General features: G+C 41.2%; 1 protein-coding gene across 1 annotated transcript in view; it reads left to right on the plus strand.

The window, feature by feature from the left end:
* Positions 1-26,457, plus strand: part of PGAP1 (post-GPI attachment to proteins 1) — a 283,616-nt gene that overhangs the window by 142,804 nt on the left and 114,355 nt on the right. The window contains exons 18-19 of the mRNA XM_029606060.1: positions 3,689-3,797; positions 23,376-23,414. Coding sequence (XP_029461920.1) covers positions 3,689-3,797; positions 23,376-23,414 — 148 coding nt within the window. The remainder of the gene's footprint in view (positions 1-3,688; positions 3,798-23,375; positions 23,415-26,457) is intronic.

The raw sequence follows: 26,457 nt of genomic DNA on the forward strand, positions 1-26,457 counted from the left end.
ACTAGGAGTGGGTAGCATGGGGATCAATATTTTTAGAGTCCACGCACCATATTCAGGTTATATTGTTGCAGCATACTAAGAATGCTACAGGTTGCTTTTTCAATTTTATACGTTTGTTATTATGGTTCTGTTATTGATTGATTCATTGCTAGTATTGTTCTGCTTGGATAATCTATATACTGAAGGGATGCAGGAGGCACACCAGGTTAAGTGAGGGTGCCCTTCAAGTTTTTCTCTGTCTCCATCTGCTGGAAGGGAGGCATAACCCACGGCCTGGACTGATCCGTGGTACTACAGAATGAAAATTATTAGGTAAGAACCAATTTTCTTTTTAAATAATTTAAATTTAATTTAAAGCTTTCTAAGGTACTTGTCCTGAATTAAGAACCCTCCTGATGTGAATCATCTTGATTTATATAACAGCTATATTGTAAAATTTCATAAAACTTATCTTGCTTGCTGTCATTATTTATCGAAACAATCCTTGTTGGAACACATGCCCAACTGACACTGGCAGTGTTTTGAAGAGTTGCATCTGCGTCAGGGGCTGGAGAGTTGTGATGGCGCCTCAATGTCTTCTAACTACCGTCTTGCATAGCAAGAGGCAGCATTAGCCAGACAGAGTTATCCTGGTAGCGGGTTTAAAGTTACCGAAATATCATAAAAAACTAGTGAGCCATGCAGCAGCCACCCTCCCCTGCCCCTGAGATAAAATAAAAGATAATAGACAGAGGTCAACTGATTTTCTCCCCATCCCATCCCCTATCTTAAAAAAAGGTGTGCACCAAATCCCCACATTCTAGCACCTAGAGTGTATCTGAAGCCCAGTGGGAGGAGGAGGTACTCTTATCTCAATATGCTGGGCTGAATACTAAGTGCTGGTGCTGCTGACATCTACCAGCACTTAATATTGGTTTAGTCACTTCATTCAGTCCACAGAGTGCAATAGATAAATGGGTGTTAAGTGCCAGGGACTGTCAGCTCTGTTGGCACTTAAAATTCAGTCCAGTGGGATAAGGTAGGAGTTTTGCTGCCCCCTACTACTGTGCTTCAGAGGCACTTTGGGTTTTAAGAGGTGGGAATTTGGTGCACAAATTATTTTAAGGTTAGGAATAGTCGCCCTTAACCTGCTATCTTTTATTTTATCTTAGGGTGCAGGGGGCTGGCATCTGTTGTGCTTGGCTGCAGTGATAGTCAATATTCAAAAGCTCAGTGAGTGGCAAAATTACCTGGATAACTTTATCTGTGTATATTCAGTGGCACTTTTAACTGCACAAATGCCACTGAATATCCAGGTAAAAACAACGAAATACCTTTATCCAGCTAACTTATTTGTTCATGGTTCACTGAATATTGACCTCATAATGGTTTACTTGTAACAGTTGATCATGGAAACATCTGTTACCTGCTGTACTTTTAATATGTGTAATAACTGTAGCGTTTTTATGGTTTTGTGTGTTTGCCTTGGTTGTTATGGTATTTGGGGATATGTGTTACAGCACTTACGTCTCCAGTTTCGATTGTGTGATGGTGACCCCTCCACAGCTAGGGGCACCATCTTCTTAGATTGGCCTAAGAAATTCCACTCCCCCCCCACCCCCTGGGTCACCGTAAATACCTTGAGGGTCTTAAGAGAGTCCCTGTCTACACTCCATCCCTCCCTCACTGCCCCATGAGTTTGCCAAACTGAAAATTTATTTTTTTTTTGTTTTGTTTTTTTACAATTTAGGGTTCCTGGGCACCAGCCCTGCTCTCTCCCCAAAATTCCTCCTCTTTAAACCAAAATGAATCCCCCACCCCCACCCTAGCCTACTTCCTTGATCCTCCCACTCTTCCCCCAGGGTTCTTACTGATGAACCCCTGGTGGTTCAGTGGGATTTAGATTGCCCTCTATGATTCCATACCCGGTGTCGCCATTTTTCAAAACCGGGCCAACCAGCCAAATTCCTACCTTTGCCCCTATCTTTGGACCACCAGAGCATCATTGGTAAGGACTGGGGGAGAGGGGGTAGTGTTAAAGCGAGGACAAGGTTGGGGGTGGAGTTGAAGGGAGCAGGGCCTGTTCCCAGGTGCCATAAATTGTAACTTTTTTTTGTTCTGCTGCTACCTGCTGGGACAAGGGATTTCTTGAGACCTCCGGGATACTTTCTGTGACCAGGGGAGGACACTCCTTGGGCAATAGGAAGATATTCTTGAGAGCTTTGGGATGTGTGTTACTGTATTCTGTCAATCTGTCTGAATGCTTCCCTCAGTATGTTTACCTAAGTGCATTATCTGTCTTGCTATTTGCTAATTCACATTAATGGTTGCCTTGAGCAGAGGTAGGCAAATTACGGCCCACAGGCCAAATCCAGCCTACAGAACACTTTAGTTTGGCTCCTGTTGTGTTTCTGAAAATACTTTAATTACTGGCTCATCAACATTCCGAGGCCATCTCTTGCTCCCTGCGATGTCATTAGAATGGCAGTGAGCTGTAACGGGTGGCGGCCAGGCTGGTGCTTAAAGCCAATCCTGTGTTAAGCGGAACTTGGTGAGAGAATTCAGTGCCTTTGCATGTAGACATCATCATCAAAGGCCCGACTTGATGTGCCTCTCAGTGTGTCATAAACAGCAGACATTCCGGGCCTTTGATGATGACATCCACAAAGAAAACCATGGAGTAAATGTGTGTTTGCTTTCCTGCTCTTCGAGGCTCTCTGCCTTCTTTTGCCACCAACCATGCCAGCCCAAGGCGAGGCCACTGCCGATCAGGATATCCCAAGATTGTCACCGCTAATGAACCAGATAATGTTGCTCCTGCTGTGGGTTAGAAAAAAATGTTTCAGATTTTTTATTATTGCCATATGGTCGATTTTTCTTTATGATGGTGGGGTCTGGGATATGTGGGATTTTTTGGGTTGCCGGTGCTCCCCCCCCCCCCCCCCCCCTTGTTTTTATTTGTTTTTGTTTTTAATGAGGGAAATTTCTCCGATTGGGTTTTGGGAGAAATATGGGGTGGGGGCCAGAGTTTGTGCTGCCAGTGTGTTGTTTTTTTAAATTAAGGGTTATTTCTCTGATCTTCGGTATTTTTCTGAGACAATTTTATTTTTCACTTTTTAATTAATAAGTAGAACAGAGACAATTTTATTATGTATTGCAAATCCTCATATTTTTTCAATATAGCCAGAGAACTATTCCTGCCTACGAAACAAAAAAAAAACCCCAAAAACCTGCCGCTACTCATTCTGTTTCTCAGTGGATTGTGTTTGTAGCCCCCTCCCCCAGTTAGTGAACTTCCCAAGCCTGGTCCCCAATGGTAAGCCCGACCCACTAATGTAGCCCTGTGTATTTAAAAAAAAAAAAAAAGGTTTACCCATCCCTGTCCTTGAGGATGACCCATTTAGTGAGTGATGGGGGGACATTCAGATGCTTATGCGTGGGGGGGGGTAAATTGAGGAAAGTAAAATGTTAATGTTGGCAAAAGGTGTGCAGCTCGTACCTAGTTAGTGGTCTGGATAGTTTATAGAAGATAAAAAAAACTTAATGGGAGCTGCACTGAAGTTGGTGTAGACCCAATAACCTTCTCAGGTTCATTCTTAGACTGGAGAAAAAATAGTAATTGCAAAGCATAAATCAAAATGAGATTACACTTTGGTGATCTAAGGAGTATGGTGGTCTTTGATTAAAATAATATGCAAATCAATTTCAGTGATGCAGTGTCCACCAGAATATCTGCCAAACTTCATATTGCACAACCAAATAACGACAGCAGTATTATCACACTAATCCTTTACACGTCTCAAGATTGTCAATATGAGGTAAGCAATAACATTGTAAGAGCAAGCATGTATGTATATTTTTATTTATGTTAGTAGAGGAAGCGTAACATTTCTTTCCTGTTAGTTATGTATTGAAAATGCATTCATAATTCTGCAATAATGTCCAGGTAAGGATATGGAAAGATTTGTTTATCCGTCCCATTTCTTCAGTTAAAATAATAACAAACAAGAGTGATTATGAACTGATAGAAAGCACTTTGCTGATTTTTATTTTTCTTAATGTCTAAGAGCATAACAACAAACATGGGCCTTATTCAAAATGTTTTTACTTGTTTTTCATCTATGGAAAAATCCTTATTGAATATGGCCTTAAATATACTAAATTGAATAACAGGAGAAGGAAAAGTAGAAAAGGTCAGAAAATCAAAGAGAAAGCAACATAAAATGTAGTATATAGATAGGGACCTTTGCTTTCAGTTTATTTTTCCATGGAATTTATCAGTGTTTATTATAACAAAAACAGAACAGAATCAGAAAAAGTCTCCTTTTCTTCCACTGATTTTTTTCTCCTATTTTTGTTCATTTATGTTCAAACTTTTTTTGTTGAATAAAGTCCATGAAACGAAAACCTAATGCACATTTGTTCCTTGTATACACAAGGTAAAGATACAAACAGTCCAGTTTCTTCCCGTATCAGAAGCCTTAACTCAAGAACACCAAACAATTCCTCCCCTCCTGTATCTATCCAAATTCCCTTTTATGTACATGTTTCAGATTGAGACATCTTAAACAAATACCCCCATTGGCATTGAACTCTTGTATACATCAGATTCCAAGGCAAAAAGAAATTTGCAATATGGGGCGGATTTTCAAAGGGTTACGTGCGTAACCCCGAAAACCCGCTCCTGCGCGCACCAAGCCTATTTTGCATAGGCTTGGCGACGCGCACAAGCCCTGGGACGCTCGTATGTCCCGGGGCTTGAAAAAAGGGGTGGGACAGGGGCAGTCCAGGGTGGGGCATGGCCAGAGGCCTCCGAAGGCCTGCTAGGCTGGGGGATCGTGCGTCGGCACTGGACCAGCACGCGCAACCTACGCCTGCCTGGAGGCAGGCGCAACTTAAATAATAAAGGTAGGGGGGGATTTAGGTAGGGCTGGGGGGGCGGGTTAGATAGGGGAAGGGAGGGGAAGGTGCAGGGGGTGAAAGGAAAGTTCCCTCCGAGGCCGCTCCAATTTTGGAGTGGCCTCGGAGGGAATGGGGAAAGCCATCGGGGCTCCCCTAGGGCTCGGCGCGTGCAAGGTGCACAAGTGTGCACCCCATTGCGCGTGTGCGTGGCAACCCCAGATTTTATAACATGCGCGCGGCTGTGCGCCCATGTTATAAAATCAGGCATAGATTTGTGCGCGCCGGGGTGTGCGCACAAATCTACGCCCGTGCATATGTTAGAAAATCTGGCCCTATATGTCTTTTGTTCAGAATAGATAACCACAGAACCATCCATCTCCAAATCCCTTCCCATTCCCTCAGTTTGATTTTGAAACCTGAATACATTTGTTTTTGTATATTTAAACACTGATAAATTGCCAGAGAAAATAAAATAAAATAACTGAAAACGAAGGTCCCTGTGAATAGATTAAGAGCCATGTGTGCTAAGCCTTTTCCTACAGGCACAGAGGATTTTTTTTTTTTCATAGCGATTGATGTAGATAATGGGCATTTTACCCGCATTGGTCGGCTGTCAGAAAATCGCCCTCCATCAATGTGGCTGACAGTCTACCTGTCGTTCCACGCCATGGGCATGCTCATACGGGGAGAGGTAGGAAGTACACGCATGGGTGACATTTTCAAAATCTTAGCACATTGGTTTTCCAGCAAAAAAAACTGCTCGCCAAAGAAACAGGCATAAGTGACTGGTGGCTGCAGGTTTCACCGGGAAATGTGGTGAAAGCTCCCCCCCCCCCAGAAATGCGGTCTCCGATTCAGTTCAGACAGTCTGAAATCTTGCCTCCAAAAATGGGAAAAAAAAATCCTTAGTATATGTATGCAAGATCTTCTGCAGTAAATAGTACTGATTTCTACAGCCTCTAATTTATTTTCACTGTAACATGTCCATCCTTTCCTGTCTTACATACTCTTGAGGGAATTTTGCACAATTTTTTTTTTAATTTGCACAATATTTAAAAATTCTGCCAAATTCTGCATGCATTATATGTCAAACTAACACAACATAATTACTGTCTGAGTAATAATTACATGAAAATGCAATACAGAAGAAAAGTTAACATTAAAAAATGTAGAATTTCTCCAGGACTACTATAAAAGAATATCATAAGGGCCAGACCCTCCCTTTAGGCTTCAAACTTCTCTCCACCTTTTTTGAGTGCAAGTTCTCTCTCCCCTCCTCCTCAGAAACTCAACCTCACACCTGTCTCCTACCCACCAGTCTACACCGCCAGCTCTCACCCCACATTGACTCCCCCATTTCACTGTTCATCTCTCACCAACCTATCACGCTCAACACACATCCTCAGCCCTCTCTCCCCAGCTCACTAGGCTCAATACCAGCTCTTATCCCCTACATTTCTCCCACCCTAGGCTCAACACTCACTCTCTAGTTCTATCCCCCTTCCTCTTTCATCCCTAGGTTCCCCCCTTCCGCTCTCTTTTTCCCTCTGCCACTCTCTCCTCACAGGCCTTTCTCCCCCAATCCCTGAGGCTCAACCCTCCTCCCTCTTCCCTATCTTAATATTCTATTATTTATGTTGGAAGGTGCTGCCCTTTTAAGCCTGCCGGCCCCGATTTCACCACTGTCCCAGACTACAAAGAGGACAGACTAAAATAAAAATACAACCAAACTTTGGAAGATCATCTTCCTGGCCAGCTATTTCATGGGAGAAAGAAGCAGCGAAGTTAGTGTCCGTGGCAGTGACTGTGAGTCAGGCAAGACCAGAGAAGCATGAGAACAGTGAGTACAACATCAGGTTTAGCAGCAAAGCGGAAAAACTGCCACTCGCCCAATCTGCCCTTCTCTCCCAAAGGAGGGGCTGCCTGCCTCACAGAGGAGGGGGAAAACCAGCCTCCTTCCGCTTCCAGCAAGCACAGACCAATCACTCGCTTCATTCCTTTTCCGGTCCGGGCCAGTGGCTGCTCCTTGGCAGATTCTGCACAGAAAATATAAAATTCTGCACAGGTGGGGAATTCTGCAAAAATGTGCATTGCTCAGTCGCATATAATTCCCCCAGGAATAGTTACAGTAACTTCTTTCATAAATACTTTTAAAAATGCTACTGAATAATATTCTTTATATCACTTTCATGGTTATTAATATCGAAGGTGTTTCCTGCTCTCTTCTACTTGATAAAAATTCATGATTCTGGGTAAAGAACGTGTGTCGCTAAGAAACTACAGTGTTTTCATAGGTGGTATCATTCACATCGTATGTATGATATGGAAATGAAGTCACCTTTCTTGGCACTGGTGCACATATTTTTAGTTTCTTATTTATGTGTGTTACACCCATGCCCACCGTTTTTTAGTCCATGATGATTTGGTGTTTGTGATGAAGGCAGTCTTCTCAGTTTTGGGGTATCTCACTGAGAAAAACTTAACCCTATACAGGCACTTGTATGCTTTAGTATCTCAGAGAGCTAATATTAAACAAGCTTTAGGCAATGATGAATTCTTGCTGGATCCTAAACAGAAGAACAAAAAAGTTACCAAAAGAGTTGAAAATACTAAAATGCAGCCTTATGAAGTTTATTTCTCAAAGTATAATCCTCCAACAAACTCCGAAAATTCAAATGAGTATTTTATTTTATAGTCTGTTTTGCATAAAGAAAACACTACCTATGATATTCCATATAATTTACTGTCTAATTAGTAGCAGATGGAAAGAACCTCTCTCAGTTCCAACTATGAAAAGCCCCACTAGGAGATAAACGTAGATAACAGAAGGAACATTTACATGAGTATGCTATCCTGAAAATTGTTAGGTGTATTTTTTACTTAACTGCTTTGCAAAAAATTATAATTATTGGAGAATATTTGTCAAGAGTAGGTGCTGCAGCATACATTGGATTCAATAGGTTGATTGTTAACTGTTTTGAAGTGTAGTTATTTAAAATGTCTTCCAGTCTTTACAGAGGTTATTTGAAGAAAATACAGTGGGTGTTATTGAATTCCTCTGGGTTAATTTAATAAGATGTTGCCCAAGCAACCAGGATGGGCATTTTGTAACTGAAGAAGGCATTGTTTGTTTATTATACAAGTGAAGACTTTGTATGGACCAATTTGTAAAAAGCTAAGTATGGCATAGTCCAATATCTTTGCCTGCACTTATGGTTTTGTGTATGAAGAGGGCTTGTTTGTAAGGTATTGTTCTAAGAAGTATATACTTTTGCCTTGTAATGTTTTTCTTGTTTTTATTAACCCTTTCAAATGGTACTGGGACTAGGTGACACTCTGTGAAATAACAGGTAGCATATTTAAAACAAATTCAAGAAAGTGTTTTTTCAGTCAGTGCATAGTTACGCTATAGAATTTGTTACCTGACAATATTCTTAAGGCTAATAGTAAATAGGGTTTTTAAAAGGTTTAAAGAAGCTTTTGGAGGAGAGATCCATTAACCATTATTTGCCAGCTTAGACCTCGGGAATTAACTCTAACTTCTGGGAGTAAGCAACAAGAAATGGACTTCTCCCATTAAAATCTACCGGATAGCTCCTAGTGAGCCATACTAGTCACTGTCAGACAGGATACTGAGCTCAATGGACATTGGTCTGACTCAGCATGGCACGTCTTGTGTTCTTATACTTTGGTAATTCAGGTTGTTTTGGTTTTGCTAGTCTTTTATTTCCTCTATACTCATAGGTTTGGTATATTGTTGTGGTTCAAGCCAACAGTTGTGGAGACTAAATCCTTTTATTATCTTAGCCTACAAATTATATAAGGCAGCATACCTTATGGAGAAAGAGACAAGAGTGCTACACAAGACACCAGTAGGAAGCGCTCTCTCAGATGATTTTACTGATAATAAGGTGTTACATAGGGTTTACACTTCGTACATTTTCAACTCCTAAACCAATAACTGCTTACACAATTGTCAAAACATTACTATGACTGGCCATTTATTATAAACAATTAATCCAAATGGCTGTATGTAAATCGCTTTCACTCTAAAGTTGCCAGCACAACCTTGGTATGTTCTAAACATAACTCTGTAATTCTGTGGCTTAAATATGTTAGAGCTTTACTTGGACTAAAATTTACTGTGCAAAGACAGAAATAAGCAAATGACATCCAGAGACAGCTATAAAGATTCCATTGCCAAGTGCTTCCCTGACCTGCAATATGGCCAATTTCTCCTATCTCGGTGCTCCCCACTTCCCCCGGTAGACGTTTTGTTTCCTTTATAGATTTGTATTTATACTGAGGCATTTTCACCAGTCACTTGCCAGATCTTGGTCCTACCTTCCTGACCTTGTATTCTGGCTCCATTCCTGCACCTGGAAGACTATTGCACCTTTAGATTCTACTTTCCACGCTCCTGTTTGTTCTGCCTCCTGGGTTCCTCAATTCCTAGATTGTTCCTGTTCCCTGACCTACTCTAGGCCTCCTGCTCCCTGTTCATGCTGGAATTCAACCCGCTTTTCATGCTTCGCTGATCACCAGCATTGGAGAGCTCAACCAGAAGGGAAGGTGGCTGGTCGAGGCGGAAGTCTCTCTATCTTTGGTGGCCTGGATTTGACTCTCCTGACACTCTGCCGCTAGTTTCTGGGTCTACTCACGGACATTGGTTCAGTGGAGACACGTGCCCTTATCGAGACGGGGGCAAAAGGCAATATCATAAGTCTTGATTTTCAGTCAGCATGGAATTCCTCTTCACTTCAATCCTACACCAGTCTCATTGTTGCCATTGATGATCGGCCCTTGAACCAAGGAGGGGCGCAATCAGTCACAGTGGATCTGAATCTTCTAGTGTGTACAAGGCACCCTGAAACTGTTTCCTTTTGGGTTCTTGAATTGCCTTCTTGTACAGTCCTGGTATTACCCTGGCTTCAATTACATAATCCACTCATTGACTGGAATTCAGGACAGATTGTGTCTTGGTCTCCTTCTTGCTTCTCTTCTTGATTTCCGGACCTGAGGTCTATAATTTCTAATCTTATGGCCTCTGTATTTTGAATACCCCCAGGCTGTCCTACAAAATACCATGCCTTTGCAGATGTGTTTAGAAAGAAGCAAGTGGAGACACTCCTGAGGCACCAGGAGTACAATTGTGCCATTGAACTGTTTGCTGGAATCATGCCCCCTCATGGCCAGACATACTCCTTTATCAGACTCAGATATTAAGGCCATGTCTGAATATATTCAAGAAAATCTAGGTCAAGGCTTCATTCAGTCGTCAAAGTCCCCTGCTGGTGCAAGCTGCTTCTTCGTACGAAAGAAGGATGGATCTCTTAGGCCCTTTATCGATTGAGACGTCAATAAAATCACAGTTAAGGATCTGAAATCTTTGATAGACTCCAGGTTTCCCTGACTTTTACCAAGTGTATTTATTTATTTATTTATTTTATTTATAAGCTTTTATATACCGAAGTTTAGCTAGACGCCTTCACTCCGGTTTACAGATAGAACAACATATTACAGGTTAAGAAACAACTGATAGAACAACATGTTATAAGTTAAGGAGAAGCAGGTAGAACGGAATAAGAGGTAATGTAATATATATATATATAGTCGGATTATGACACCGGAATCAAGTTGTTTAACGCCAACTTCATGGAACGACGCAAAGTAAATAACTAACATTAAATATCCATCATTTTAAATAGTGATAAAGAGTTTACTGTCCGCCGCCTTATAATTGTCAGTAAAATTATTTAACTGACTGGGGTTATTTAAGGTGTGTTTATTTAACCGATTCCATCTTTGAAGCCTTGCCTGAAGAGCCATGTTTTGAGTTCTTTTTTAAATGATTTGGTGTTGTTTTGTGAACTTAGGTACTCTGGTAGTGAGTTCCAGAGTTTAGGTCATGCTATGGAGATGGCTCTGTTTCTTACGTTGGATAGTTTGACATTTGAGATTGAAGGTATGACTAGTTGCAATTTACTAGTGGTTCTTGTATTACGTTGAGATCTGTGTTTCTGTATAATGTTTAGGGAAGTGCTTTCATTGTTGTATATTGTGTTGTGTAAGATGGTTAGTGTTTTGTATTCTATTCTTTTTTCTACTTGTAGCCAGTGTAGACTGTTTAGCACAGGGGTTATGTGGTCAGATTTTCTGTGACCAGTGAGGATGCTGGCTGAGGCGTTCTGCAGTAATTGGAGTGGTCATAAGGTCATTTTGGGCAGTCCTATCAGAAGTGAGTTGCAATAGTCAAAGCTAGTGAATATAAGTGATTGTAGAATGGCTCTGAAATCGTGGTGGTATAGTAGAGGTTTTAGTTGTTTGAGGATTTGTAGTTTGTGGAAGCCTTCTTTGAGGTATATAAAAACCAAAAATAAATAAATAAATAAATTTTCATAGTGATGTGCTTTTTGTAGTTGAGTTCTGGGTCTATCCATATTCCGAGGTCTTTCACGTTGTCCTTTAGTTTGATGCATGTGTTGTCAATTTGTATGGAGTGGTTCATGTTTAATCCTGAGTTTTTTCTCTCTAGCAGTATACACTCGGTCTTATTCATGTTTAGACATAACTTCATGTGGTTTAGCATGTTTCTTATGGTTTCGAGGTAGGAGGCCGAGAGTTTCATTGCATCTTCGATGGTGGTGGTTACTGGTATGATTAATTGGATATTGTCGGCGTACATATAGTATGTGACGCCAAGACTTGAGAAGAGTTGACAGAGGGGTAGTAGGTATATATTAGAGTGTGGCCGAAAGTGTGGATCCCTGGGGTACTCCGGTTTCAAGAGGAATGGCTTCTGAGGAGTGGTTGTTGATGTTAACTAGCAAAAATCATCGAAAAAACAGTCAACAATCAACTCACAGACCACCTTGAAACCTTTAATGTTCTTCAGCCTGCACAACATGGTTTCAGAAAACTCTTCAGCACTGAAACCCTCCTCCTCTCCCTCACCGATACCATCCTCAAAGGCCGCGACAAAGGCAAATCGTTCCTCCTGATACTTCTTGATATATCAGCCGCCTTCGACACCATCAATCACAGAACACTCCTCACCAGACTTAAAGAAATTGGTCTCCAAGACACCACAATCAAGTGGTTCAAATCCTACCTCTCAAACAGATCTTACATCGTCAAGATGAACTCATCTGAATCCTCACAAGTGCCCCTCACTCATGGAGTCCCACAAGGTTCTTCCCTATCATCAACCCTCTTCAACATATATCTCATCCCACTATGCAAATACCTATCAGAGGCAAACCTCACCTACTTTGTCTATGCAGACGACATACAAATATTACTCCCCATAAACAACTCCATTCAACTCACTATGGAAAAATGGAACAAGCTCAGCTCAAACTTATCCCATTTACTATCTCAATTATCACTATGTCTCAACCAAGCCAAAACAGAAATCATTCACATCCACGATGACCATCCCTCCTATCCACTCAAGTGCACCCCCTCTGACCACCCAGGAAACTCAATCAACCCGGGAGTGCCACAAATCTCACAAACCTCACTCACGCCGTCCACAAGAAACCTAGGCGTAACAATTGACAGCCAACTCAACTTTAAACGACACATCTCCAATACAATCAAAGATGGATTCTTCAAACTGCAGACATTAAAAAAACTCAAACCCCTTCTCCAAGAGCACGATTTCAGAACAGTCCTCCAATCAATTATCTTGTCAAGACTCGACTACTGCAACTCCCTCCTCCTCGGACTACCAGAAATACACATCAAACCCCTCCAAGTTCTACAGAACGCTGCCGCCAGAATCATCTCTAACAACAAAAAATCCCCTCACATCACACCCACGCTCAAAGAACTCCACTGGCTACCCATTACACAAAGAATCCAGTATAAAACCCTCACCCTCATGCACAAAAAAATAAACAACAACAAAATGGACTGGCTAAACAAGGGAATACAACCTTACCCTACTCAAAGAACTCTCAGATCCACCAACACTGGACTCCTAGCCGTCCCCAATCTCAAAGCTGCACACCTCAACGTCACCCGCAAACGAGCCATAACAATAGCGGGCCCCACCTTATGGAACACCCTCCCCACCTGTCTCAGAAACGAACCTTCACTGCAAGTCTTCAAAAAACACCTCAAAACATGGCTATTTTTAAAAGCTTTCCCACCCGACACATAACCCGCCCAATTCGCACCATCCACTCCATGCCCCCTCCACAAGCATCTCGCCCCACACCTTTCCCTCCCTACACAAGCATCTCCCACCACCCTTTCCCTCCCTATCACTACCTTCCTCCCACTCATCCCTTCCTCTCCCCTACCCCCTCTACACTCCCTGCTCTCCTTACCATAATTTATCCTCATCAACAAGCCAGTTATGTATATATGTTATATACTATAGTCTAATGTTCCATGTACTCCTGTTAGTTCTGTTACAACTTGTTATATTTATTACCATGTTATAATGTAAAATATTCTTGTTATATTTATTACCATGTTATAATGTAAAATATTCTTATATCTATTTAATACCATGTTATAATGTAAAATAGGGCTGTTACCACCCTATTCCTTTAGTTATCTGGAAACCGATGTGATATCTCGATCGAATGTCGGTATACAAAAGAAATAAATAAATAATAAATAAATAAATAAGTATCTGTTTTTCAGGAAGGATGTAAACCAATCGAGAGTTATGCCAGAGAGACCGATGTTGGCTAGTCTGGAGATTAGGCTATTGTGATCCACCGTGTCAAATGCAGCTGAGAGGTCTAATAGTATGAGGATGTATCTTAGATTGTTGTCGAATCCTCTTATTATGGTGTTTGATAGGTTGAGTAGAAGGGTTTCAGTGCTGTGATTTTTCCTGAAACCGTGTTGGGCGGGTTGCAAGATGTTGGTTTCAAGATATTCGTTGAGTTGCTTCAAGGCCGCTTTCTCCGTCATTTTAGCGAGGAGATGTAGATTTGAGATTGGGCGGTAGTTCAAATCATCTGGATTGAGGTTCTTTTTTTTTTATTATTGGTTTGATCATTGCGATTTTTAATTTGTCTGGTAGTTCACCTTCTTCGAGAGATTTATTTATGATTGCCGAGATGGTTGAAGCAATGGTTTGTGCTATTTCCTTTAGATCATGTGTTGGGATTGTGTCTATTTCATGGCGGGCTGGGTTGAGTTTTCTTAAAAGTTTCTCTGTTTCAGTCATCGATATTGGATCGAAATTAGACCATGGTATTATGTTTTTGAAAGTTATCTGGTCTTCTATGATGGTGGATTTATTGATGTTTACCGTTATTTTGCTGATTTTGTTTTTGAAAAACAGAGCAAGGTCTTGGCTTAAATTTTTGGTTTGTGATGTGGGATTGTTGTCGTTTTCTGATATGAGGTTGTTTACTATGTTGTATAGGGATTTGGAGTTGTTAGTGGAGTTTTAGATTTTTTTTACTATACTAGTCTCGTTTTGTGGTGTTAATCATTTTTTTATATGTAGCGAGTTGTGTGCTGTACCTTTCCAGTGTCAAGGGGCATTTATTTTTTTGCCATTCTTTTTCCTTTTTCCTTAGGGTGGATTTTGTGTCTCTTAGTTGAGTGTTGAACCAGGGGTTGTTTTTATCTCTTTTGTTCTTTATCTTTATCTGTTTGGTTCTTTCCGGGTTTATGTTGTTGGCAGCATCTGCTGTAAGTTGGAACCATGATTGTATGGTGGTGTTTATGTTGGAGAGATCCAGATTTATTACTTGTTTTCCTAGTTCTTGTTGGAGGATGTTAGGTTGGAAGGGTGGTCTATATTTGAAGGAGAATGATTCGTTTGTTTTAGTCGTGTTGTTGATGTTTGCTTGTGTCTTGCAGTATAGGAGGTAGTGATCAGACCATGGGACTGGAGTATATGATACTGATGTGTCTGAGAAGAAGTGGTTTGTGAATATCAGATCCAGGGTGTGACCAGCTTTGTGTGTTGGGTTGTTCACTTGTTGTTTGAGATTTAAAGTGGATAGCACGTCAAGCATGGTTTGGCAGTTTTGAGATCGGGGGCTGGAATCAATGTGGAGGTTGAAATCTCCAAGTATAATTGTGGGTTTCTTCATACTGATATTTGTTATGAAGAATTCTAAGAGGGGGGATATTGCGTTGTCCAGAAGTTTGGGGGGGGGGGGCAGTATACTAAGCAAATTTGCAGATTTTCTGAGTCGAAGATGGTTACTTCATATTGATGCAGGAGTGATTGAAGGATCGGTTTCATTGTGAAATGTTTTTTTATGATTAATAGTAATCCACCTCCTCTGCGGGATTTCCGGGGAAATTATAGGCCCCATGCAAGTTGAACTTGCATGGGGCCTATAACCTCATTCAGATCCAACAGGGTGATGAATGGAAGTCTGAGACCTCCTTTCTCAATATGTAGCGGTCTATCTCAGTAACATCATGGGTTTCTCCCCAGAACTGGCCATCCATAGGCAGCATGTAGTAGAGGTCCTTTCCCATCTTCGTCAGCTTCAGCTTTATGCCAAGTTTGAGAATGTGTATTTGAACAGAATCAAGTCTACTTCTTGGGATATGTAATCTCCACTCAAGGATTTGAAATGGACCCGGATAAGGTGACCGTGGTACTTAATTGGCCAATACCTTCAGGTCTCAAGGTGATTCAAAGTTTCCTGGGCTTTGCTAACTATTATCAGCGCTTCATTCAAAACTTCTTTAAGGTGGCTGCACTTACTGCCCTTACATGCATGGGCACATTAAAGAGTTCTTGGACTCCTCAAGTGCAGTGGGCTTTTGAAGAACTAAAGTGACTCTTCACATCTGCTGCAATTCTGAGTCGCCCTGCCCCAACCAAGCTTTTCATCTTAGAAGTAAATGACTCAGAGGTTGGCCAATCTGGATTCTTGGCTCCACCCATATTGTTACCTTTCCGGAAAGTTCTCTCCTGCGGAACATAACTATGATGTCAAAAACCAAGAACTTCTTGACATTAAATGGGCCTTAGAAGAGTAAAGACACTGTTAGAAAGCACAACAGTTTTTATAGATCAATATAAAGTTTATTTTTGTGAAGCTGCAAAACGTTTGAACCCCCAGCAACCCTGGTGGTTAATGTTCTTTACCTGTTTTCAGTTTATCATCTCCTGTTATCTTGGCTCAAAGAATGTTCAGGCTGATGCATTGTTATGACAGTTTTTCTGTGCAGAGACTCCTGAACTTTTCAATAAAGGCCCTATCATACCAGCTTCCAGAATTGTCACAAACGCAGTAAAGAGTGATCTGATAGAGAAAATTAACCTGAAATCTTCTTTCCAGACATTTGCCACCCAGATGTTTTCAAATGGGGGCCACAATTCCAAACTCTCTAGGCAGGCAACCTCACCCACCACATCCCCCTCCAATCTTCTATTTGATGCTTCTCTCTTGTGGCTGGAAATAAATCATCTCCTCACCCACTCACAGGAAAGGCAACTGCCTTGATATGGTATTTAACCCTTCAGGTTTTCACACAGATGAAAAGAATGTAGCCACAACTGAAATTCCCTGGAGCAACCACTTCCTAGTCTACTTCATGCTCAAATCCAAATCCCCTGAACAAATTCCCCACACAAATAATACTACCATCATGAAACGAGGGCACATAGACCCTGTACACTCGCATCCAGCCTCACCCCAACCTTCTATAACTCCCCTGAAGAACTTCTAGAATACTGGAACTCATCCCTCACATCAACACTTGACAAACTGGCCCCCCTGAAGCCGTTCTCTACCAAAAGAACAAAAGCTGCACAATGGTACAATCCCTCACTCAAAATCTTAAAACGTGAATTGCAGAAACACGAGAGAAAATGACGGAAAGACCCCACTCACACAAATAAAACTCAATACCATGATAAGCTGACATCATATCAAGAGGCCAGCAACTCAGCTAAGAAAACCTATATCTACACGAAACTATCAGCCACACTTAACTATCAGCCACACTTAACAACCCCAGAGAACTATATACCACTGAAAAGAAAGTAACTAACCCAAACCCAACCCCCTCCACCCTCCCTCCCACTCTCCCAGAGATGAACATCACTGAATCATTTGCCTTTTACTTTACCAACAAGACAACAACTGTCAACAGCACCTTCAATAACTCTGAAGAACTGGATGATGATCCAAACACTGACAGTTCAACCTGGGAACGCTTCAAAGACAGTACACCCTCTGACACCGCTAAAATTAACAACAACCTGAAATCTTCCACAAATCCCATAAACCCATGCCATACCTCTCTTCTCAAGCTGATCAAATTTGACATTGCCCTGTTCATCACTACATTGCTATGTGTGATGGTAAATGAAACTTACTCTGAAGAGAGAGCGGTGTTGAGTGGAGTGCCGCAAGGGTCGGTGTTGGGACCGGTCCTGTTCAATATCTTTGTGAGCGACATTGCGGACAGGATAGAAGGTAAGATTTGTCTTCTTGCGGATGACACTAAGATCTGCAACAGAGTGGACACGCCGGAAGGAGTGGAGAGAATGAGACGGGATTTAAGGAAACTGGAAGAGTGGTCGAAGATATGGCAGCTGAGATTCAATGCCAAGAAGTGCAGAGTCATGCATATGGGGTGTGGAAATCCGAAAGAACTGTATTCAATGGGGGGGGAAGGGCTGATGTGCACGGGACAGGAGAGATACCTTGGGGTGATAGTGTCTAATGATCTGAAGTCGGCGAAACAATGTGACAAGGTGCTAGCTAAAGCCAGAAGAATGCTGGGCTGCATAGAGAGAGGAATATCGAGTAAGAAAAGGGACGTGATTATCCCCTTGTACAAGTCCTTGGTGAGGCCTCACCTGGAGTACTGTGTTCAGTTCTGGAGACCGTATCTCGGAAGGGACAGAGACAGGATGGAGGTGGTACAGAGAAGGGCAACCAAAAAGGTGGAGGGTCTTCATCGAATGACTTATGAGGAGAGATTGAAGAATCTAAATATGTACACCCTGGAGGAAAGGAGGAGCAGGGGTGATATGATACAGACTTTCAGATACTTGAAAGGTTTTAATGATCCAAAGACAACGACAAACCTTTTCCGTTGCAAAAAAAATCAGCAAAACCAGGGATCATGATTTAAAACTCCAGGGAGGAAGACTCAGAACCAATGTCAGGAAGTATTTCTTCACAGGGAGGGTGGTGGATGCCTGGAATGCCCTTCCGGAGGAAGTGGTGAAGACCAAAACTGTGAAGGATTTCAAAGGGGCGTGGGATAATTACTGTGGATCCATAAAGTCTAGAGGAAGTGAATGAAAAGAAGAGGCATGGGGGTGGCTTGTGGGAATGACGGCTACTACCTGGATATGAATATCCTTATTCAATAAACATACACACGGTTAATGCGACTCCAACATTGCTCTATGCTTCAACGGCAAGAGGAAATGTGGAAAAAAGGATTTGCATCCACATAAAAGCAGGGGAGTAGCTTGCTTGTTACGGCGGTTACTACCCCAAACCAAAAATGCCTGATTCTTCACTTTCAATGCATATCCAACATATATGTATGCTTCAACGGCAGGAGGAATGAAGAAAAGATGTTTTATATTCAGACATCTACCAACAAGAACTAAATTACATAGTCTGGGTAAAACAAATAAGCATGGGTGTAGCTTGCTTGTTACGGCGGTTACTAACACAAATCAAGCCTGATACTTCACTTAGAATACATATCCAGCGCAGCTCACTGCTTCAACAGCAGGGGGAATGAAGAAAAGATTATTTATATTCAAACAACCAACAAGGACTGAATTGCACAGGCTGGGTAAACAAGCGTGGGAGTAGCTTGCTTATTACTGCAGTTACTACCCCAAACCAATTAGCTGGATACTTCACTTAGATGCAGCTCCAGCACTGCTATCTACGATGGCGGGAGTGGAAGGGAAATAGAACCAAAAAATTATTTAAAGGGACAAGAGTAACAGAAAAGTATGAAAAAAAAATGTGAAAGCTTGCTGGGCAGACTGGATGGACCATTTGGTCTTCTTCTGCCATTATTTCTATGTTTCTATGTTTTTATAAATTATCAACTGGGAGTAACTGTTCAGGATTGTCTAGATGTGAACATTTTTGCCATTGCTGGCAGGAAAAAATTCAAATTTGTAATCAAGAGTTGGAAGGGAGATATAAGAGAATGGGAAAAGATGTAATAGTAGAGTGTGTTAAGAGTTCACAGTTGATGGAGAGTTTAGTTGATTTTGAGGTGTTGGGTACTTTAGAATTGAAAGAAATTTTGTCAAGCTGTAGAGCGACTTGGTGTTTGTTGTAACCTTGTCCTCCTTTTGTGATCTAAATTTGTCTGAATGGTTTTATCCCTTCAGATAGTGAATTATTTGAGGGAAGGTTATTTTCCTTCAAAATTGAAAATTTGGTTTTGAAACCTTTTCTGAAGAAACCTACATTGCAGGTGTCAAGTTGTAGTAATTACTGATAGCGAATACTCCTTGCCTATCTAAGGTGATAGAGAAAGTGGTGCTTCAACAATTGATAGAATTTTTAGAAGTAACTAAAGGCCTAGATGATTGTCAATAAGGGTTTAGGCGTGGATACAGCACAGAAACAGTGTTGGTGGCAATAAATGAGGAGGTGATGAAATATCGAGATAAAGGGAAATCAGTTATCTTGCTTATGTTAGCTTTATCTAGCACTTTTGATTTGGTTGACCACTCTATTTTAGTGAAACCTTGTGGACAGGTAGGAATAGGAGGAAAGGTAATACAGTGGATTTGGTCATTTTTGAGTGATAGTTTATCTCGCACCGTCATAAGCAACCTTCTATCAGAGACTTTTGATATACAGAGTATAGTCCCGCAAGGCTTGCCTTTGTCTTCGTTACTTTTAATGTGTTTGTGAGACCTTTAGGGCTACTAATTCGATTATTAGGTTTGAAAGGTTTTTTGTATGAGGACAATGTTCAATTGATTCCCAAAGGGAAAAGATTATGAAATAATTTTGAGTAAGGTGAATGAGGGTTTATGGAAAATTTCGGATTGGTTGACCTTAAACCGGTTGCTTTTAAATGCAACAAAAACAGATGCTGCTAGTTAAAGCAAGTGTGGATCCTGAGGTCCCAATTAAGATAAGGGTGGACTCAGATGAATGGGGGTTAGTGGAAAATGTGAGGAATTTGGGAGTAATTGTTGATGTAGATTTCACTCTGGACCTACATGTTTCAGGAATTTTACAAAGGGCATTTTTTATATTAAGAGAGTTATGACCTTTGTACTATTGAATAGAGGGGTTTTTCGTTAAAAATTACAGGCTTATTTTACACCATTATTGACTTAATGTAATACGATTCTGGTGGGATTACCAGGAAGATCAATTTGTTGCTAACTGCATGTACAGAATATGGCAGCAAGATTGATTTTTGGCTGCTCAAGGAGAGTGAGTGCAGGACCTTTGTTGTGAGAGTTACATTTGTTCTCAATGAGAGCATGGATAAAGTTTAAGGTCATGACTTTGGTCTTTAAAGCCTTGAAAGGAATGGGTGCCAGGTATTTATCACAGTTATTCCAGAGATATATGCCAGGAAGAGAACTTCGATCAGGTAATGATAACCTTTTATAGGTGCCTTCATAGAGGGAAGTGAGTAAGAGGAAAAACTGTAATAGAATGTTTTCAGCGATAGGAGCTGAATTATGGAATTCAGCTCCTAAAGAAGTTCGGCTAGAAGATAACTACCAGTAATTGTTGTTTAGGAAGAAGATGAAGACCTGGCTGTTTAAGCAATATGGAGGTGGTGGGCAGTGAGAAGAAATTAGAAATTAGCAGAAACTAGTTCTATAAACGGTAAAGGTAATGGAATGATAACAGCAGAAGAATTCTCAGTATTAATGAGGGTAAGGTAATTTGGTTTAAATTGAGGGGTGGGTTGTGTTTTAATGGTTTTATGTATTATACAAGTTTTTTGTATATGTTATGCTGTGAACCGCCTTGATCTGCTTGTAAAGTTTGCTATGAGCGGTATATATGTGAGGACTAACATCTTGCTGTCCTCAGAGAACACCTGTTACAGGTTTCCAACTCTGCCCTACATTTTTTCTTATTGCCATTTTCTGTTTTTTTTGTTGGTTTTTTTTTGTTGATGATGGGAGAGTAGAATTTTCTATTGCTCTGTGTGTGGTGGGAATTTAGTGAGTTCAGTGGGTCTCCAAGAGCAGCAATATATTAATTTGGAAAAATCTCCACAACAGCATACAAAAACGATCAATTGCAGCACTTATGACTTAAATCACTTCATTGCAGTTTTTATCATTACATCCAGAGGGTAATTTTCAAAGAAATTTCTATGGTTAAAATAGTGTTTTACCTGCAGAGAAGGCCTGCTATAAAATTGCCCACCTGATATGTGGGTAAACTCATGTACATATGGACTGTGTCATGTTATGCGCTTATGTTTAACCCCTGGTGGGTGGTAGAGATATCATAATAACACAGTAAATGATGGCAGAAAAAGACTCAATGGTCCATCCAGTCTGCCCAGAAAACTTTTTTTTTTTTTTTTATTTGGAGTAGTAACTGCCGCTCTGGGCAGATTACCACCCCCTGTGCTTCTGTTAAGGATAGTAACTGCCTCTCCATGCAGGTTTCCCCAGTTAACACAGGTTACCCCTTTTCTTCAATTCCATCCTTTAACCATTAGGTTTCCTCTGTGTTTATTCCACGACCTCTTCACTACCCCTTTCAGGAGGGCATTCCATGCATCCATCACCCTTTCTCTGAAGAAATATTTCCTGATGTTGTTCTGAGTCTACCCACTTTTATGTCCCCTAGTTCTAAAGTTTTCTTTCCACTGGATAAGACTTGGTTCTCGTGCATCATTAATACGCTTCATTTATTTCAAAGTCTGTATCCTATCTCCCCAGTTCCTCTTATCCTCCAAGGTATATATGTTTAGGTCCTTCAGTTTTCTCTCATAAGTTTATTAGTACAACCCCATACTATTTTTGTCACCTTTATCTGAACTGCTTCCATCCCATCTCTATCCTTTTTGAGATATGGTCTCCAGAACTGAACACAATATTCCCGATGAGGCTTCACCAAGGATCTGTACAGGGGCATTATCACCTCTTTTTTTTCCCTGCCAGTTATGCCTCTCTATACAACCCAGAATCCCTCTGGCTTTAGCAACTGCTTTGTCACAATGCTTCTCTGTTTTCAGTTCATCAGACACTATCACCCCAAGGTCTTTTTACTGGTCCATGCACAATGGTCTTTCACGTTGAGCTCCTTTTGGATTTCTGCACCCCTCGCCTGCACTTGTGCACGTGTCTCTATCCTGGCAACCTCCCCACCCACCAACTGGGCTTCCACTTGCCTCTAGGCAATTTCCCTGCCCTCAAGCCATTTCCTGAGGGTTTCTGGGGTCACACTGCAACTACACAAGCAAAGGTCACAAGGTCTCAGAAAGGCATTTATGAAAAATATTGGAATCCTATAGCAATTCACTTTACTAGGTCACTAATCTACTGAAAACATGGTGCTAATAAACTAAATGGTTTATTAAGAATGATTTACAGTGAAAAAAGATTTAAAACTGCAATACAACATACAGGGGGAATAAGGGATTTTCACAGTGACACTAATATGCTTATATCAGCTTGTCTACAAAGCTGAATGCTGTAACTTTCACAGTTAGATCTGAGGATCCTGGAAATCTCCCTAACATTATGAATCTTATTAGACTGATCTGAGAAACAAATGCAGATTACATTACATTTCCTGTCAGGCAGTTTTCCAATTAGCACCCAGTTGTAAATCCCAGTTGAAAGAATCATTCTCTCTCATCCAGGTCTAATAATCTCTCCTAAACTGAAATGGAAGCATTAAATGACTCACAAATGAGTGTTAGCCGCTTATTGTGACTATGGGATTAACCCTGTCAGCTCCAGCTGCTGATGACTGCAGAACACTGCATTATTATGTTGCCACCTGCTGTCCAGCTCAAAATGACTAGGAAAAAACCAATTTCTCAAATGAAGTTTTACATGGCAGACAGACAATATTAACAGTTAAAACTCCATTTTTTGACACAATGTAAAGTTTACTTAGCCTGAGTGAAGGCATTCTGAGGACTGAGTTAGGGGAGAGAACTTGAGTGCTGCCTTCTGCATATTCAAAAGTATGTGCATAAAATTTTCCATGCATTTAATAGCTGGTGTAACTTATACTTGCAAGTCCCCTTTGAAATTTGATGTAATTTACGTGCATATCTGCTGCCTAATTTAGGTGGACTGTAGGGACACATTGTAATCCTAACATGGAAGGTTTTATAAATTACTTTCCATTCTCTCTTTACTGAACGTGGAAGTGTTCTCATGTAGATCAGTGATCTTGAAATTTTATAAAGCTGTTAACAAATAATTCATGATTCGTAGTTGTAAATTTACTTATGTTGATGTATTATAAATAACTGAAACAGAGTGTTGAAGACTGAACAAATGTTTATCAAAATGTTAATTTTCATAAAATATTGTTTCCAACTAGGTAACTGTCAAGACCTCATTCATGCAGATACTTGGACAGGTAAGAAAATAGATGATTTCTTTATTACAAATGTAGAAATTTGTATTGTGAATTTGGCCCCTGATTAAACTTTTTGTCCTAGCAAAAATACTTAGCTTAAAACTGATCCTCTAAACAATTATGACAAGATCTGAGTTTTGAGCTTTAACATTCAAAACTGCGTTTTGAGGACTAATTTCTTCAGAACACCTTAGAAAAGACCATTAACTAAACATACTGCTGCTGGGAATGCATTTCACTTTTCTATCAAAGTGAGCCATTACACGTAAAGGTTATACATGTAGGAGTATATTTTTAAAAGGCTGAGGGCCTGATTGACTAAGGCTTTTCTCTCATTCTGTGTATATGAGAGGGATAAAAAAAGATTAGTAAATGAGGCCATAGTCAGGAACTGTTCGGATATGTATTTATTTAGAAACTTTTATATACCGGTATTAGTGGGGACATCATACCGGTTTACAGTTGAACAAAAGAATTGAAAGTACATATTAACAGGGGAAAATGAACAAGGAGGGGATAAACCAGAGGCAGTATGGAAGCGATAGATTAAAATAAACAAGAACAGAACATAACAATATAGTAATATAGTTAAATCCTTAATATAAGGAATATGCGATCACCGTAGGGTGGTGCAGGGTATTGAGGGGTATACTATTCTGGGTAAGCTTGTTTGAACAGCAGTGTTTTTAATTTCTTTTTAAATTTGATGGCACATGGTTCGAGGCGCATGTGCACAGGGAGGGAGTTCCAGAGGGAGGGGCCTGCAATAGTGAGGGCACATTCGCGAGTGGGAGAGAGGTTGGCAGTTTTAAGAGAGGGGACGTGTAAAGTGCCTTTGTTGGTGGATCTGGTGAGACGGGTGGACTGAGGGGCGATGAAAGGGATATAATCAGAGGTTATGTGGGTAGAGAAGGCCTGATTCCACCTAAGTGCATTATCAGCCGGCTAAAAGTGCGCTGTACTTTCATGCAATGCATACTTTTAGCCATAGTAAAAAGAGGCGTTACCAGGTGTTTAATTTGTTTGGAGAAGAAAAATGCATATGTAGATAGGGAGGGTAATTTTCAAAGGGACTTCTGTGGGTAAGAAAAAAAAAAGTGGTTTATGTGTAGAAATGGCTTTTTATAAAATTGCCTCATATGCAGGTAAACTGATGCACATATGTCATGTTAGGGTGTAAATTTACCCAGACTCCTTGGAAGGGATCCTGGAGATGAAGTTGGGGAAGAGATTTGGATTTAGGAGCATACTTTTGGATTTTAAAAAAATATTCTCGAATGAACATTTTTAATAAAAGCTCAAATCATAATAACTTAGTAATAGATATTCCTTTACATGCCAATAGAACAGGTCAAACACATGGGGGTCAATATTCAAAAGTTGTCTGTTTATCTAAGTTGGCCAGATAGACCTGCTCAATAGCAGATATGTCTAACTTAGATGGATAAGTTATCTATCTAAGGCTGAAGCTCACTACTTAGCTGGATAATTTATCTGACTAAGTAGCGCCGCCCCAATCCGCCCATTGCCCACTCACAAATCAACCGGATAAGTCATGTATCCAGCTATCCAGCGGCCACTGAATTATAACCGGATATTCAGCAGCTGCTAGATTGCCAGATAAATCCTACTTATCCGGCTATCTGCCAGCTGAATATTGGGCCCATGGCTTTTGCTACCCTACCAGTAGATGGAGACAAAGAGCTCATTTGCCAATCTCATCCTATAGAATGTGCTGTGCCACCTGCAGCTTTTCAGTATTCTTTACTTCCAGCAGATGGTAGATGTGCAAGACTGTGCAGCTTATAATGGTTTAGAGAAATTGCTTCTGAAGACATTTGGACCTAGTGGCCTTCCTTCCAATTGAATAAGGCATATTGGGGGGGGTTGGGGGCTTGGTGGATCCCAACTGGGTCTGGTTTTCTAGTTCTGGGGAGGGAGGTGCTGATAGCCAGAGGTGTGTGGCTCCCTTTCCCCTTTCTCCCAACCAGGGGGGAAGGGGAATAAAAAAAAACCATGAATCTGTCTCCCTGCTAGACAGAGAGCTTAGCGTGGCATGCCTTGCTCTAAGGGTACAGTAATGTTTTGTTAAAAAGAAAAAGGAGAAAAGTTTCAAAAACCTCTCCTGCTTTGAGGCCCAGGGGCAGAAGAGCAGTTTCCCGCACAGTCTGGTAGCAGTTAGCCAGGAAAAACCTAGTGAGTGACGCTGGTGTGTGCGGCACTTCCCACCTGAGGGTGGGAAGGGCTGCTCAGTCTGTGGGGGCTGCCAAGGGAGTTAAGTGGCAGTAGGGCTCTGTCATGCTTGCCTCAGAGGAGGTCAAGGTCATGCAGGGGCCAACTGCAGAGGAGGTCCACCTCACAGAAAGTAAGTATGGGGAGGCTCGAATTTAGCAGCAGTCCCATTATAGGCCCCTCCAGGGGAGGGGAGTCTGTGCACCACAGCCACACCATGATGGGCTTTCCTGGGTTTTCTGCCATTTCATCTGCTTCCCTGGATCTTTATATGTCTCTGGGGAAGGGTAATTTTCACAGGAACGTCTACTGGTTAAAAAAAAATGTGGTTTATGTGTAAAGGCCTTTTATAAAATTGCCTCATATGCAGGTAAACTTATGTAGATATGTCATGTTCAGGTGTAAATTTACCCAGCCTCCGTGGAAGTGATCCTGGAGGTGAAGCTGGGGAAGGGGTTTGGATTAGGCACATACTTTTGGATTTTTAAAAAGTATTTTCCCTTCCAGTCTTCCTCCATGTCTTTTTTTTTTTTTTTTTTTCTTCCCCAGAGTTTGTTCTGTTAATGCATCAGGCCTTTTATCTGAAGCAGGAATCTCCACTGGGTTCTTCTGTCTTTCTCTTCTTGCCTCTCTCCAAAGAGTCCAGTGGACCAATGCAGGCTAAGAAACCCATATGGGAGCCAGACTAGGAGCAGGATTTGGGATCCTTCCCCTCAGGGTGGGGGAGCGAGGACAGTGTTTTCAAGAGAAGGTCCCTGGAAGAGGGGGAGCTTCCTGTATGTGATGGTGATGATCAGCTGGTAGAGTAGCT

The sequence above is a fragment of the Rhinatrema bivittatum genome, chromosome 6 (assembly GCF_901001135.1).
Source record: "Rhinatrema bivittatum chromosome 6, aRhiBiv1.1, whole genome shotgun sequence".
Lineage (NCBI taxonomy): Eukaryota > Metazoa > Chordata > Amphibia > Gymnophiona > Rhinatrematidae > Rhinatrema > Rhinatrema bivittatum.